Consider the following 14313-nt stretch of genomic DNA (forward strand, 5'->3'; position numbering starts at 1 on the left):
GTTTTTGTATTTACACATATGTATAAAGTATAAACAGCTTGAAACATACAAAAATGAAACTTCTGCACTGTTGTGCACTAAAACACATTAAAATAACTTAATTGTGCTTTAAATAAAGCAAACATGAAAACCAAAGAAAGAAAATGCCCAAGGGTGAAAAATTCAGTTTGCAATGCTACTTTCTATTGTAAACCCCTCTGCCACTCACTAGCACCTTTTCCACATTACTTAAAATATTAATGAGGCCATCCCCAAGAACACTACATCATCTTAATTACTGCTTGAAAGGGATGAACTAATTTACAAACCTGGGCCAACTTAATCTATTTTTGATCCACAATAAATTAAAATAACTTAAGAATCCTTTACAGCTGTTTTTGAGCAAAAAATGTATTAGTGCACAAAATCAGATAGTAGTTTTCCTGCAGCTTCCATGAATTTACTAGTTTTAAAGCAAAATGGTGGTTGAATTTTATGGGGACTTCAAATGAATGTTTTAATATAGTGCTTAGAAAGCTAGGATTTTCCATGCCTCTCCACAGCTTCGTAAAAACAGTCCTCATTAACTACAGATGTTAAACTCTGGACACTAAATTCTCTCTCTAAAATAGAGTTCAGATCCAGGTTTGCAGCATCAGAGTGACTGTCAAGGGATTGGTGACGTTCTTGCATTGCCATTAGAGTTCCTCTGTTGCGCCTTGTGCTGTTTACTTTTCTCTTCACTGGGCAGAAATGGGCCCGCACGAGCTTTGGATGCTCTGTTATCTGAAACCCATCTCCTTCCTCATTTTCAGCAGCCTGGTCCTGTTCAGAGTCAGCACTGGGTTCCTCTGAAATCTTCAGCCGCTGGAACTGTATTTCAATGTCCTTTGTAGGGCTGCCTTTCTTTAGGCTCCGATAGTCCTCATCATCATCATCATCATCACTGAGAATATCGGATTCTTTGACAAGAACATTAGAAAAGTCAGATGCAGTGCTCTCTGCATGTTTATCAGGAGATGAAGTTTTGGGCTCCTGGATGCTCTCAGAAGTGTGGCAACTGCTGCTCTGAGTGCTGCTGCTGAGGCTGCACTCATCAGAGTCCTGGAAGGTGCTTTTCCCCTGGTCACCATTCCACTCACTACTGGATGATTTCTTCAGCACCTTCAAGGATCTTGTGGAAGCTGTGTAGGGTAAAAATGCAGGTTTATTTTTTTCAACCAAACAAGTGGTTATACCTTTTCTCTTAATAGCCCACTTATGATTATGATGGACATAGTCATTCCAAGTCAGATGTGTCAGCACTCTGATACTGACAGTGTGCTCTCATGTCACAGTTTTCATTATGTCTGTCCTAGGGCTCTGTGCTTACCTTCATGTGTAACACATATAAAATCCTCCAAAAAAGTGTAGTTATAAATTACACACTTCTGCAGGAAAGAAGACTGACTTGGTCCTTCAAGTACTGAAGGGTTTCCAGATCCTCTGATGTCAAGGGGATTTTTCAGGGGACTGATCTGATAAAGAACTTGAAACACTGGTAGCTACTCATTTAACTAAAATGTCTGAAGCCTGTACTTAATTACATCAGCTGGGATGCAGATTTAGTGCATTGAAAGAAGCAAGACCCCTGCCTTTTGCCAGTTCTAGATATAAATGTTATTAGGGCTGAGTTACTAAAGGGAACTCAGAGGAAAGAACGCTAATATTATGTGCCAAAGGATGTCTGTTCCTTCCTAGCAAAATTAATTTGGGCCTTATTAAGTCTTCTCTGAAGAGAGCTAATGACACATCACAGTGTGGGGAGGGGGGATGGCAAATCTGCTTATCACCTCTAGCCCTTGTCACACACTGAGTGGTAGACAAACTACTGCTCCAGTCCAAAAAAAAAGAGAAATGGGATTTGTGGGTGTGACACATGACACTCAATGGTCATGGTAATAATTGTGAATGCCCTACCAGCACTGGATTCCAGACAGTAGTTTTCAGTTGAGAAGGTGTTTCTTACCCAGTTTAGCTGTGGCAGGTACACGATTCTTAAGTGGGATGAGACGCTCTTTACATTTTTTCTCCAGTGGTAGCTCACATTTTATGTGACGCCTGAAATTCTCCCGCAGAATAGAACGGATGACCTTCACAATGTTAGTCTTATTCTCAGAATCACTGCAAGGTTAAGAAAACACAGAAATTAATTTTCCTCCCTGAAGTAAGACACTAGGATAAAACGTTCCCACTTCCTTTCTGCTGATGGGCTTTAGTGCAGCGTTTTTTTTTCCAAAAGCTTGCTTTAGTAATGGGTTTACAGCTATCATAAGATCAGAATGTTCTGGGTCAGAAGGGACATAAAAGATCACTGAGTTTCAACCCCTGTGCAATGGGCAGGGACATCTTAACAGTGTTAGACATTTCACACACTTTGTGTTTTGAGATCTTGGTTGCTTCCTCTTAGAAAATGACTTGAAAGGTAAACTCTGTGTGAGGGAATCACTACCTTAAGTGGTCTTTATGAGAAAGTAATCTCTGTTTAACCAGCTGAGAGTGATACAATCAGTTACTTTCGCTGTACCATACTGGAGTATGTGTTCCTTTATCTGCAGATTTCTGATTTTGGACCACTGCACCTAAATCACCCATTTGAATAGCTTCAAATAGAGTGCTGCTTCAAAACTGTTGATGTAAAGGTCACATGGGTGGAAATACTTCCTTTTTTTTTTAATTCCGTTAATGTGATTTGTGAAATACAACCTCCATGTAAAGCTTACCTGCTGCACAACTGAAAAATTGTTTCTGGCCTGCCTTCTATTTCTGACTTGGTGTGAATCAGTTCCCAGATACAGCTGTTTTCTGTTCCTGTGCATGGAAGGAAACGTTACTTATACATACACACTCCACAAAACCTTTGGCATTAGGAAGACTGGGGTGGAGCTCCTCCACTTTCCAGAAGGCAGTGTTAACTCAGCTACATGTGGAGCTACAGAAGATCTCACCTAAGGTGGAATCCAAGGGAAAGACCCCTAAGCTCTCTTGTTGCCTAGCACTGCCTTTGATAACTTCTCTTGGAGAATTGCTTTCCCCCATGCTTGCTGCTTTTCCATATCTTCCAGTCTTAACAGGCCTTCACCCAGGTGTGTTCTAAAGACCTTGTGACACTTCACAGAACATACAGAGTGGATAGGACTATAAAGATCAGCTTGAAAATAAACCCACAGCCCTCTACTACCACAAATTACAGTCATCGTTCTCCTGTTTGAAAAAACATGAGGATCAGCACACACGCAGCACCAGTGTGTCACCAGGATGTCAACTATAGTAAACCACCTGCCTTTTATTGGGAATTTCCATTCAGTCATTCCTTCACATCATGCTGCATCTCAATACACAACATACCAAATGAAGAAAGTCTCTAAATATATTAAGTCTGTACCCTGAGTGCAGAGACAACAGTGGATAGATGTATTTTCTCTACACCTGCTTTTTTCCAGAGGCTCAGAAAGACATCTGGAAGAAGCAGTATTGCAGAATCCCAGAAAAGCATTCAGTCCTAAAGTATTTACTGCAAGAGAGTTACCTGCTGTGTTCCCCAGTCGAACTTGAAGAGCAGATAGAGGAATCAGCCAACGAAATTTAAATGGATCCAAGTCACCATAATTATGTGCAGCACGAACATTTGTAGGCTTTAAAAAGAAAACAGTGGATATTTCTAAGAACTAGAAAAAGTGATGGTGTTTTGTCCTATTTGTAAAAGACCTGCCTTTGAAGAAAAATTAAATTGATGAAACTTTCCTTCACTACCCTAGAAATGAACTTGTAAAAGTAGTTGAAATGGTGATAGACACAACCTTTGGAATTTGTAATTGCTTCAACTTTTAAAAGCCATTTGATTTTAACAGATAAAACTAATACTTTGTCTATAAGTACTACCAGGGAAGAAGTTTTCTATGAAAGAACATGCAGGCTGTCAATTAGCTGAATACATTAATCATGCTGCTGCTGCTACTTTTAGAGCCCCTCCGTCTGTTACAATGAGCATGGTGCAGTATATCACCACTGGTACTTGGAACATACAATTTGCTACCTGACTTTCACATTTCAGGTCTGAGAGTGGGTGCAAAGAGTGTTATGTCTATAATGCCTCTTTTCCTTTCCTTCCAGGGTAATCAAGGGTCTGTAAAACAAAGGTCTTTCACCTACACCCTGTGGTAAGGTAGGCCATCATAAATGCCATCTGGAAGAATTAGTGATTTCTGCATAGCAATGTTTCATATTCCACTTGATAAAAGTAACAGGGGGCTCACACAGAAGATGATGCTGCTTACTAAATAACAAAAAATATTTATTGCTACACAGATACTGCACACTTGTTTCAGCAGGAAAGCCAGAATTCCAGCCAGCAAGGGAAAGTAGGGTTTCCACCCCTTTAACACTATTATGGTCCATGTCACATTGCAGTAATATCCTAAATATCTGCCATCTCTACTGATACCAGACTTACCATTTTCTTTTTCAGTTTGTAGTTCTCCTTATACACCAGTATTACAGCCCTCTTAAAAACTGAAAAAAGAGGGGAAAAAAAGGGAAAACTGTTAATTATAGGCAAAATATAATATTCAGTGAAAATACTATCTTGGAGAAGCTGATTATTATAGTCATGGGAATGTGAAGGATGAGATAACCTAAACTCTGAAAAGCATTTGCCCTTGTGCTGAAATGGCAACTGGGTTTTTCATCCTGGACTTTCATGCAATGGCAGTGTTTTTCCCTCAGATTTTGTTCGGAACATTTAGGATGAAGCCAATCTGTACATTTATTCTGAAGCTACCAGCAACCACCTATCTCCTGTAAGTCTTCACATAAACAAATATAGAAGATGTAGGCTAGATGTAAAAATTTTCTTTCTGTAGACAATGGACATTTTCAGGTGGAACAAAGGGCCTATAAGCAGGAGAGTGCTGTGAAGGACACGGTCTGTTCTCCCTGCAATTCAACAGTTTGATCCTCTGTTTTGAAGCATCCCCTCCCATAACCATGCTTCCCAGGGAAGGAGTGCCTTGCGAAAGAGAAACCTGTCTGTCATCAACAAGGAGTTCTTCTGAAATTTTTTTTTTTTTTAAATAACAGACTCTGGTTTACATGCTCTAATTTCCACAACAAGTTTCAGGTTAAAATAATCTGGATGGGGATTTCAGTGCAGTAACTGTAAAGCAGAAGTTAGTCTGAATTCACAAGAGTAGAATAAATCATGATTTTCCCACAATCCTCCTTTGAAAGCTTCATTTAACAGATTGTTCTAAAGACTCTAATATTGACTCTTGAAAATCACTGATTTTCATAGTTTAAATACAGGCAAGACAGCAGCTGACAGTAGCTCACAGAGCAAACAGTACCAGAAAGCAACTAAACAGAAAATTTTATCATGTTGGGAAAATACAACTATGTATTTTTTCACATGTAAGTCCACCCTAGATATCACATTACTACAGGGAAGGGAGTTTGGGGGTTTTATTCTGTGAGAAGATGTAATGTGGCAATCTTCAGATTTGAAAGCACAGAGTCCCTAAGGAAAACATTTACCAAACACTGTAAGTTCAAGGTCTTTCCTTGCTTTGCCCAGCGACGGGAAAGGATTCAGCCAGGTAACTGTAGAGTGCATCAGAAGTTCTCCCATTGAAAGCTCTGTCACCTGTATTAAATTATAACAGTAGATGATATAAATAAACAGTAGAAATATATACATCAGTGCTGCATTTGAGTGCACATCCATAACTTTAAGGATATATGTTTTCTGTATATATATAGAAAGAAATCTTCACTATAGCAGGAAAAGTGTCAGTAATCCCTTTTTTTAAAACAAGTTACAAATACACAAAGTAATAGCCCCTAAGTTATGGAAGCTGGGCAGAAGTTCTTACTATTAATTGCTTAGAATACTTATCTGATTATTTTATACTTCCATATAGCCAGTTATGAAACACCTGATTTGTTAGCTGTAAGTATCTTCTAATTTCTATAAAGTAATTAGTATTAATGGCACTATTAATGGCAGAATTAATGGAGGTCTTGTACTCCGAGGCTCCTTTCTTCTGTGGGATACAACATAATGCTGAAGAATATCACAAGGCTGTCAAGTTTTGTTTCCCCATAAATGATGAGAAACCAGGTAGTCAACAGGGACAATTTGACTTTTACTAGCAGGAAATTAAACAGCAGAGATGACATCTCTCATATCTGATATCCAACTTTACAGATTTGATCTGCTTAGTAATTGTTTGATGTAAATGGCTTGCAAGTTGAGGCTTGCTGCCCCAGTTCTGGGAGATGACTGCACACAGTCTGTATAACTAATGGGTTTTGCTCTGACAAATAGCTATGGATGCCTCAACACTGGAAGTGTAGAGAATGAGAATAACAGACCTTAATGTGAAATCCCTTGAATTGCCATTTTCATTTATATGGGTGAAAAAATAAGTTAAGAACTTAAGAACTCAATAGCATAAAATCCAAATGCCTTTGGGCATGGATAATCTCTGCAATGTTTTGACAATAGGAGGTTTTTTCCTACTGAGAACTATCTGCCCCTGCTTGCAATTCTTGTCAGTCCAGAATGTGGCTCTGGCAGCTGTCTGAAAACTTTACCATAACCTACTAACAGAAAGAAATTTGACAGGCAGATACAAAACAAGTCAAAATATAAAGGAGAATGGAGCAAGCCCAGCACAAGTAAGTTCCCAAAATTACCTCAGGAAGAGAAGCCCCAACAGCAAGCTGAATAATGCTTCAAGAGTCAATGCAACATGTTGTTTCTTCTCTTACCTCTTTCTCTGTTCCACTTTGATCTGCAACCAGTTGGTCAAATACAGTGCCATAATCTTCGTATATCTTCTGCATCTCATTTATGTGACTTGCTACTTTTTCCATTGCCTTCAATGCTTCTGTAAGGTTTAAACAATTCATACACAGCTATATAATTAATTTTTATTTTCTAAATGTGATAATTTAAAATTGAATTCCCTTTGAGGCACGTAAAATGATGTTGCCTTCCCAAGGTCTAGTGAATAGAATTCTAGCTCTGTATCAGTACTTTCTCATAGCAACAGCAGAAGAAATAATTTCTGGTCAGAATAAGTGAAAAATGCTCATGTGGTATCTTAAGCGGCTGGAAAGACTGCAATAAGCATTCCAGTGACAAGCCCCCAAGGTTATCAATATTTATAGCAGTATGGTGCTGTCATGGTTAAATTTTGCATCTTGCAGATATAGGGCCACTAGGATCTCTGGAGTAACCTACACTCATCCTAGAATGAGTTATCCAGTCATCTTTAAAAGAAACAGACTGCATTTGTCTCATCCCAGAATGGACAAAGAAATACAGTGTTAGGCTCTATGAGTTCCTCCTAAGCTGCCTACATGAAATGCTGGCAGCCAGGTTTTGTTGAAATTATATTTCCCAAACAAGAATGTCACTAGATTCCATTAGATCTGTGTATTAATTCAGAACAGAATTGGACAGGGATCTTTTGTTTCATCAGTTCTTAATGGCACAGCATTTTAGCAGTTTGGCATCTATCCTGACCTGCAAGTAAGTTCCTCCCCCCAGCTTGTTTGGGAAGGGAACAATATTGCAAGCTCCTCTTGAAGTCAGTAAGAGCCTCATGAGTTTTTAGTGACAGTGTATTTTGTCTGCATCCATTTTGTGAAAATGACAATTGATCCATAAAATACATCTCTTAATTTTCATCCATCAGGTGCTGACAGACCTGAACTGGAATTTGCCAGGGTGAAGTCCCAGGCATGTGAGCCTAGGAAAAGCAATCAACTCTAATCAACTCTTATCTAATGCATGTTAGATAAGTCTCTCCACATGGGAGGACTGCAAACATTTGTCAAAGATCTCTTCTACACAAGCAAGAGTCACAGAAAGACCTCGAACAACAATATTTCCTTCTGTGGTTGTCTTAAATTTTGACACATTTCAAGAACTAAATGATAACCACAAGATGGAGCCTTGGTCAGTGTTTCTCATGTGGGTTTCAAAAAAAAAAAGCAACACTGTGACCTGACATTCTCCTGTGCGTGAGGATAAAGATCCCAGTCCTACTGGCCATGGCAAATCCCGGACATCCCTACTTCTCAAAGGGACTTGGACATACCAAGTAGGACTTCTAGCTAAAGGAACAAAAAAAATACTTTTAAAGAGAGGGAGGGAATTCTCTCTAAGTTTTGACAAGTTCTGTGCTATCTACCAGAATGCCTACCTATATCTTCAGAAAGGGCAGGAAATAAAACTTAACTCATATTCATTCCTGTAGAAGAAAAGAAGTTACCTGTCAAATGATAATGCTCTTCACTCTCATTGTCTGTCAGAGACACCAGCTCTTTTAAAAGCAGAGGGTATTTCAGCACTCTCTGGACAGGCTTTATGAGATATGACTCCAGTGTAGAAGAATGTTGTTTTGTGGGATTTCGAGCATCCAGAAAGGTCTTAAAGGCACTATCTGTTTTGGCTAGATGGGAAAAAAAAGAGAAAAAAAAAAAGAAAAAAGAATGGTCAGTTGAACACGGAAGTCATGGAAGTTACAATAATTGAAAAACATGGAATGGCAACTTGAACCCAGCGCCAAAACTCTTGCCCCTTTTCAATGAATGATTTAAAGAGTAGTATACACTACTCATTTCATAATAATTTCCTGCATCAAATAACATTCAAAAGGGCTGAGAGAACAATTTTATGAAGGTGAGATTATTTCTCTGATTTTTCCACTGCATTGCAGCGAATCTCAGAGGAAGTTCTTCCTGATTTATTCTATCTACCATTTGTTGCTGCTTTTCTGGAGTCTGGGCCTGCAGACAGTACAAACTTGTGGAAGGTGTTTCTACAGCTCTCCAGGCTACTGCCTGGAGGTTACAAAACGAATCTCATTCTTCAGGTCTATAGCAACTTCAGGAGAACCTCTGATCTTAGATCTTCTTGTTGAAAGATACCTGATTAGTCCTTGCTTTATACCAATACTTAGTCCTTGATTTTATCCAATATTCTCTGCAAGTTAACAAGGTTTGTTACAGTAGTTCACTGCAGCTTGAATTCATGCAATTGAATTACAATAATGAAGACAATAAATTACCTTTCTCAAGAACTTTCTGGACTTTGATGTGGTTTGCACAGAAGCCACTGTACAGTTTGAAGTGGTCAGCATAATACAGAAAGGAGCCTCCAAGGGAAAAGAGCAATTTCTGAAATGAACACAATCAAAATATTAGTTCACTACTAGAACCCTAAATAAATATTCAGGCATACAAAAAGCAGTCTCAATGGTGGATTATCTGCTATCTTTCTATATACATATTATATATATGAAACATGAATATACTACTGGTAGTAACAAAGATAATTTTGCATTTTGCTGAGTGTAGAGGTCAGCCTATTTAGGTATAGCCTGCAATTTTCTCCTTTCTTCCTGAGCAGGTATTTGGTTTTACTTTATATTTCAGGCAGCAGAGGAACAAAAATCAGCAGACATATAACTATGCTGTGCTGAGAAAAAAAAAAGTGAGCCATAGGAAGCAAGGCAAGAAAGTGCCAAAGCCAGAAGGGACAGAGTAAAACAAATACAGGATTGCTTTCCAGCTGTTTTCCTTTTTTCAGGCAGGTGGTAATTACAGGACACTTCTGATGTTCTTGGATGAAGGGGAGGTTGGGAAGATGTGGGAGGGACTGAATCACAAGAGAGGTTTTTAGAAAAATGCCTCCCAAAGCAAGGAGTAGTGAGGGGGGAGGAAAGCAACCCTCTCCCCCTTTTTATTCAATGTTTGCTCCACAAAATGCAGCAAGTGTTCAGGAGACCTGCCAGCAGCCACGCTCAGTCCTGACTCCATCACCAGGGAATCTCCTTCGTCCAGCCAGGGCAGGAACTGGGTGGTGCTAGAGCCATTTACACTTCACAGGCCCGCTTCTTGGACCTCTCAACATGGGAAACTCAACATGGGAAACTCAACATGGGAAACATGTGGCATTTAACAAGAAAAGCTCCCAGCCTGTTGGGAGTTAGTTGGGCACAGCAGGGAGAAGTGCAGGCAGGGCAGAATTCAGCACAGTGACAATAAACTCTCTACAAAGGAGTTGTGCCTCACAAACACCCCCAGTTTATCATGTACTCCAAGTCTACTCTGCATTTTCCCATGTTTCAACTTTTGCCATGGGAAGGAAGATAAGACATGAAAAGTAGCATTTATCTTTCATTGCTAAATAAAACTCTGTAATCCAAAGTAAAGCTTCAAACATAAAAGCAACGTTACGAAACTCTTAGAGCCAGAAACTTCTCAAAGCCAGGTTTTCGCAAACATTTTCAGGCACACTACAAAGTATGAAATGAAGAAATATTTACCCGGAACTGAGATGGTGTTTCCAATGTATTAAAATCCGAAGAAGAAGATATTCCATCTTCAAGGGTCTCCAAAAACACCTTCTGGAAATCTAGCATTTCTGGCAGGCTTCCAAACAAGGACTCCATCTGTGTAAAAAAACAGGCTATGAAGTACAGCACTTCATGAACTTAAAAGTGGTCTTTTGAAAAGAGTGGACTAAGGAGATGTAACACACAAAGAGATTGCAAAGGCTAGTAATGTCCTTGTTAATACTTTTCAAACAGGTTTTATAAAAAATCCATGCAAAAAGTGAAGGTTTCTCAGCACTTCACTCAGAAGAATAATTCCTTTTAGGAAAGGGAAGTGATGCACACACCAGAGAGAAAGGCGCTGACTGGTGTCATTCCTATTAACGTCTTTGTTGTTTGCTTCATCTGTCACACTCTCAGCAATGAAAAACCCAAGTGCCAAGGTCTTAACTCATAAAAGAATAACAAGGACTATTTTTCAGACATTCCTCACCTCATCCTGAGTGAGGAAAGTTTCTTTTTGAAGGGGCTCCAAGTATAGCTCGAAGAGGCAGCTCAAGTCCTGCAAAAAAGAATATTTGTTCACTTTTTCTGTACCATTTGGAGCTGTACTTTATGTGCCACCCCTGAGACAAGGGTAAATTTGGGGAATTAATGAAAGATACAATTCCTTTTCAGTAACAAAATAGCCTGCATGTTGTTAGCCCTGAAGTTACTGCCAAATTAGAAGCACACTAATTTCAGTGGAATGTTTCTGTTTCACCCTTAAGGCTTTAAAACTTGATTACAACAAATTATATTTTAGCTAGCATGAGGAAGTATTGTTACAGATGATTATTTTCAAATGAGTCCATCCATATAAATGGCATCAAATATTTTAATTATGTATGTTAAATAAACTATATAAATAGCCCCTTATTTAAACATCTGTAGTAATATTCAGAAGGACATAGCATTTTAAAACCCTCTAAGATATTAAAGTATTCAGTCATGTTGTCAGGTAGGTGTGATCAAGGGCTTTTTCAGTCACTTCTTCAGAAAATCAGCACCATTTTTGAAGACTTACTACCCCACACCAAAGCATGACAGAAGGGCTGGGGCCCACTACAGGAATCTCCAACCCCAGGAAGAGACACACCAGAAATCCTGTGTAGAAGGAGTAATGAGCAGCTCCCTGAAAATGCCATAACAAGAATTGCAAACTGCCAGAGCTTTCCTGATGCAAAATTTCACTTATATCAGTGGCCTCCATGGTCACGCTTTGTTCAAGGAATTCCTCTAAAAGATACAACAGGTGGTCATAAATGAGGGTCCAGCATACAGCTGTATTAGTGCATTGGTGGATTAAGTGTTTTCTTTTCCACAAACACTAGTGCAGCAAGTACTGACGTCTGTAAATACACATTTTGAGATCCAGAAAAGCAGATGATGCCTTCTTGCTGGAAGTCAATGAAATGGAAGTTTTGATGTTTCCTTTGGCATCCAGTCACATGATTTTAGAGTTCATAAAAAGAAGAGAGAGTACATTGAACAAATTGCAGGCTTGTCAGTCAGAAGAGAAATAACTTCCACATCATGATACAACTGGAGTTGTGCCTTTTAACTTTCCTGCTTCAAAAATAATGATGCACTTTTTTTCCTACATACTCATTTGTAGCAGACTATTCTGTTCTTCTACCAGATTTATTTTCATCTTGAAAACTGAGGCAACATCCCCTGGAAAACCCTTTTTGTTTGCAGGTATCTTCTTCCCAGATGACCACTCTCCTATCCAACTACAAATGGACTACAACTAGTGCTACTACATCAAATCCTACAGCCTCAGCTACAAGGAGCAAGTCTCCAGAAACAACAGAACAATTAGATAAAGGAGACTTTGTAGGTTATGACCCTTGTGGAAGGCTGGATAAGATCAAAATATGTTTACACTATCCTCAAGTCATGGTCAGCCTCAAAAACAAGTGAACCATGCTTTTGTTTTTACCTTGACATAAGATTTCTCAGTGTCCATAAGTTCTTGGATGACTTTCCTCAGTCTATCTGCATCAGAAAGGTGGCGAGCCAGTGGTCGTGGAGGCGGATCCTGGTTGTCCTTCTGTCCGTCCATGTTGCTTGCTTGGACTTCTTGGAAGTTTCGGCACAATGCACTGATCTGTTCTGCGCTCTGTTGAGTGAGAAGAAACAGACAAGCAACAATGTTTTAGATACAAGTTGTACTACAATTATTTCTGAATTCTTCCTATTTTGCTCCTGTTCCAAATTCAGGGGCCAGAGCATGCCACTGATTTTTATCAGTGTGTATCAAGATGTGTATCTTGACGGCTTTGAACAGCTTTAATTTATAGTAGAACCAAATCAGAGCAGCAAAAAAAGTTTTAAATTGTTAGTGATTTTCCAGCAAAGATTATTTTCAGTCTTCAGATACAAGCTCATGGAATGCAGAAGATGAGAGAGCACTTGGATACAATCACATACTTTGATTCTTATGACACTAGCATCACACTGTTTTCCACCTCTCTTATTTTGCAACACTGCATCAAAATTGAAAGAATTAGCAGATAAATATCCTATAAGCATCCAGAATATTTCTTTTATATTTCATCTGCTACCTATGTTGTGTTGTGTGTTTTGTTCTGCTTTCTAAACAATGAGACATGGAGCTGAGGGTTCAGATTCAAAAGTGTCAAAAGATGGTCAAATGTTTTCTCTCCAAGGGTACAACTACATATCAGGATATTTTGCTTTCAAAAAAGGTAAATGAAAAACTAAATATTTGAGATTCTTTAGAAGAATGATTAAAAACAGTATTTTAAAAAATCAGAAAAATTTCAAACTGGGTAGGAACTGAAGACTGAATAACAACAGTTAATCTTGTGATGCAAAGATGGAAGACAAAGAGATATTTCTGACACTATGAAACAGTTATGTAATTTTATCTTGGATGACCACAACTAATATCCAAGAGCAACTTCAATGCTTAATTTGAAATTATTCTGCTGTTCTCTTTCTTACATGGTGTTTCCCTGAAAGCTAAAACATCACTACCATTACCCAATTCTATGTCAACAGCATTTGGTATCCACATCTTTGTACTACATGAAACAATTCTTCTTTAGTGCTTCTGTCATTCAGACACTTGCACAAACTGGACAGTTGCATAAGTTGTGCCATTTATCACCTTGTATTTAGCAAGTGCATTCAAATGAGGACTACGTGAAGGCTGCCTTATTTCATGTGTCCTGGTTCACCAACATACTAGGCCATCAAATGAAAAAATGCAAAAGTTAATCTGAAAATGAACTGAGCTACACCAAGTCTTTCAGTAAAGTGGGGGCTAAATGGACTAGCAATATTTAATCTCAACAATTCCTGTGATAAAACACCTATATGATGAAAATAAAATGTCAGATATTTGGCATGTAATCCATAATACTCTCTGGTTTGAAAAATGCCACCACTCTTAAAAAATGAAGTTATTTTCCTCACTGATATGCACAACCATCTCCATAATCCAGTATAATCCAGTTTGCAGGACTATGAAATTTAGATACATTTAGTATTTTCAAATTTCAAAAAAATGCGATATGAATTTAATGGTGTTTGTTGGAATTACAGCTCCACACTGATGGAATGAATTTTAAAATTGTAGTCAGTCTGTGACACTAAAATTAATTGGTGGCTAACAAACAAATAGTTTAGGAAGTGGTGTGTGTGTCTGTATGTGGGTTATTTTAAAGAAGCTTCTAAACAACTGAATGTCAAAGCACTTCAATTTTGTTTGCTTTGTTTCTGATGTCAGAAAGGTTTGTATTTATATCAGAATGCCTCAGATTTTACACTCTCTACAGCTCAAGATGCACAAGGACAGCTTGATTTACATCAGCCTGACGACTGATCAAGGACATTGGGATAAAGGATGCAAGGCAGCCTATTGAAAGCAAGTCAC

General features: G+C 38.6%; 1 protein-coding gene across 3 annotated transcripts in view; it reads right to left on the bottom strand.

Moving 5' to 3' along the window:
- Positions 1-470: 470 nt before the first annotated feature.
- TIAM2 (TIAM Rac1 associated GEF 2) overlaps positions 471-14313 on the bottom strand; it is an 87420-nt gene continuing 73577 nt past the window's right edge. For all 3 annotated transcript variants that reach the window (XM_033055699.2, XM_033055698.2, XM_033055700.2), the window contains 12 exons: positions 12352-12531; positions 10861-10929; positions 10359-10484; positions 9099-9207; positions 8301-8480; positions 6790-6908; positions 5551-5659; positions 4472-4530; positions 3548-3653; positions 2742-2829; positions 1988-2142; positions 471-1163 (listed from right to left, as the gene is read on the bottom strand). In XM_033055699.2, coding sequence (XP_032911590.1) covers positions 517-1163; positions 1988-2142; positions 2742-2829; positions 3548-3653; positions 4472-4530; positions 5551-5659; positions 6790-6908; positions 8301-8480; positions 9099-9207; positions 10359-10484; positions 10861-10929; positions 12352-12531 — 1947 coding nt within the window. In that variant the 3' untranslated portion in view covers positions 471-516. The remainder of the gene's footprint in view (positions 1164-1987; positions 2143-2741; positions 2830-3547; positions 3654-4471; positions 4531-5550; positions 5660-6789; positions 6909-8300; positions 8481-9098; positions 9208-10358; positions 10485-10860; positions 10930-12351; positions 12532-14313) is intronic.

The sequence above is a fragment of the Catharus ustulatus genome, chromosome 3, assembly GCF_009819885.2.
Source record: "Catharus ustulatus isolate bCatUst1 chromosome 3, bCatUst1.pri.v2, whole genome shotgun sequence".
Taxonomy (NCBI): domain Eukaryota; kingdom Metazoa; phylum Chordata; class Aves; order Passeriformes; family Turdidae; genus Catharus; species Catharus ustulatus.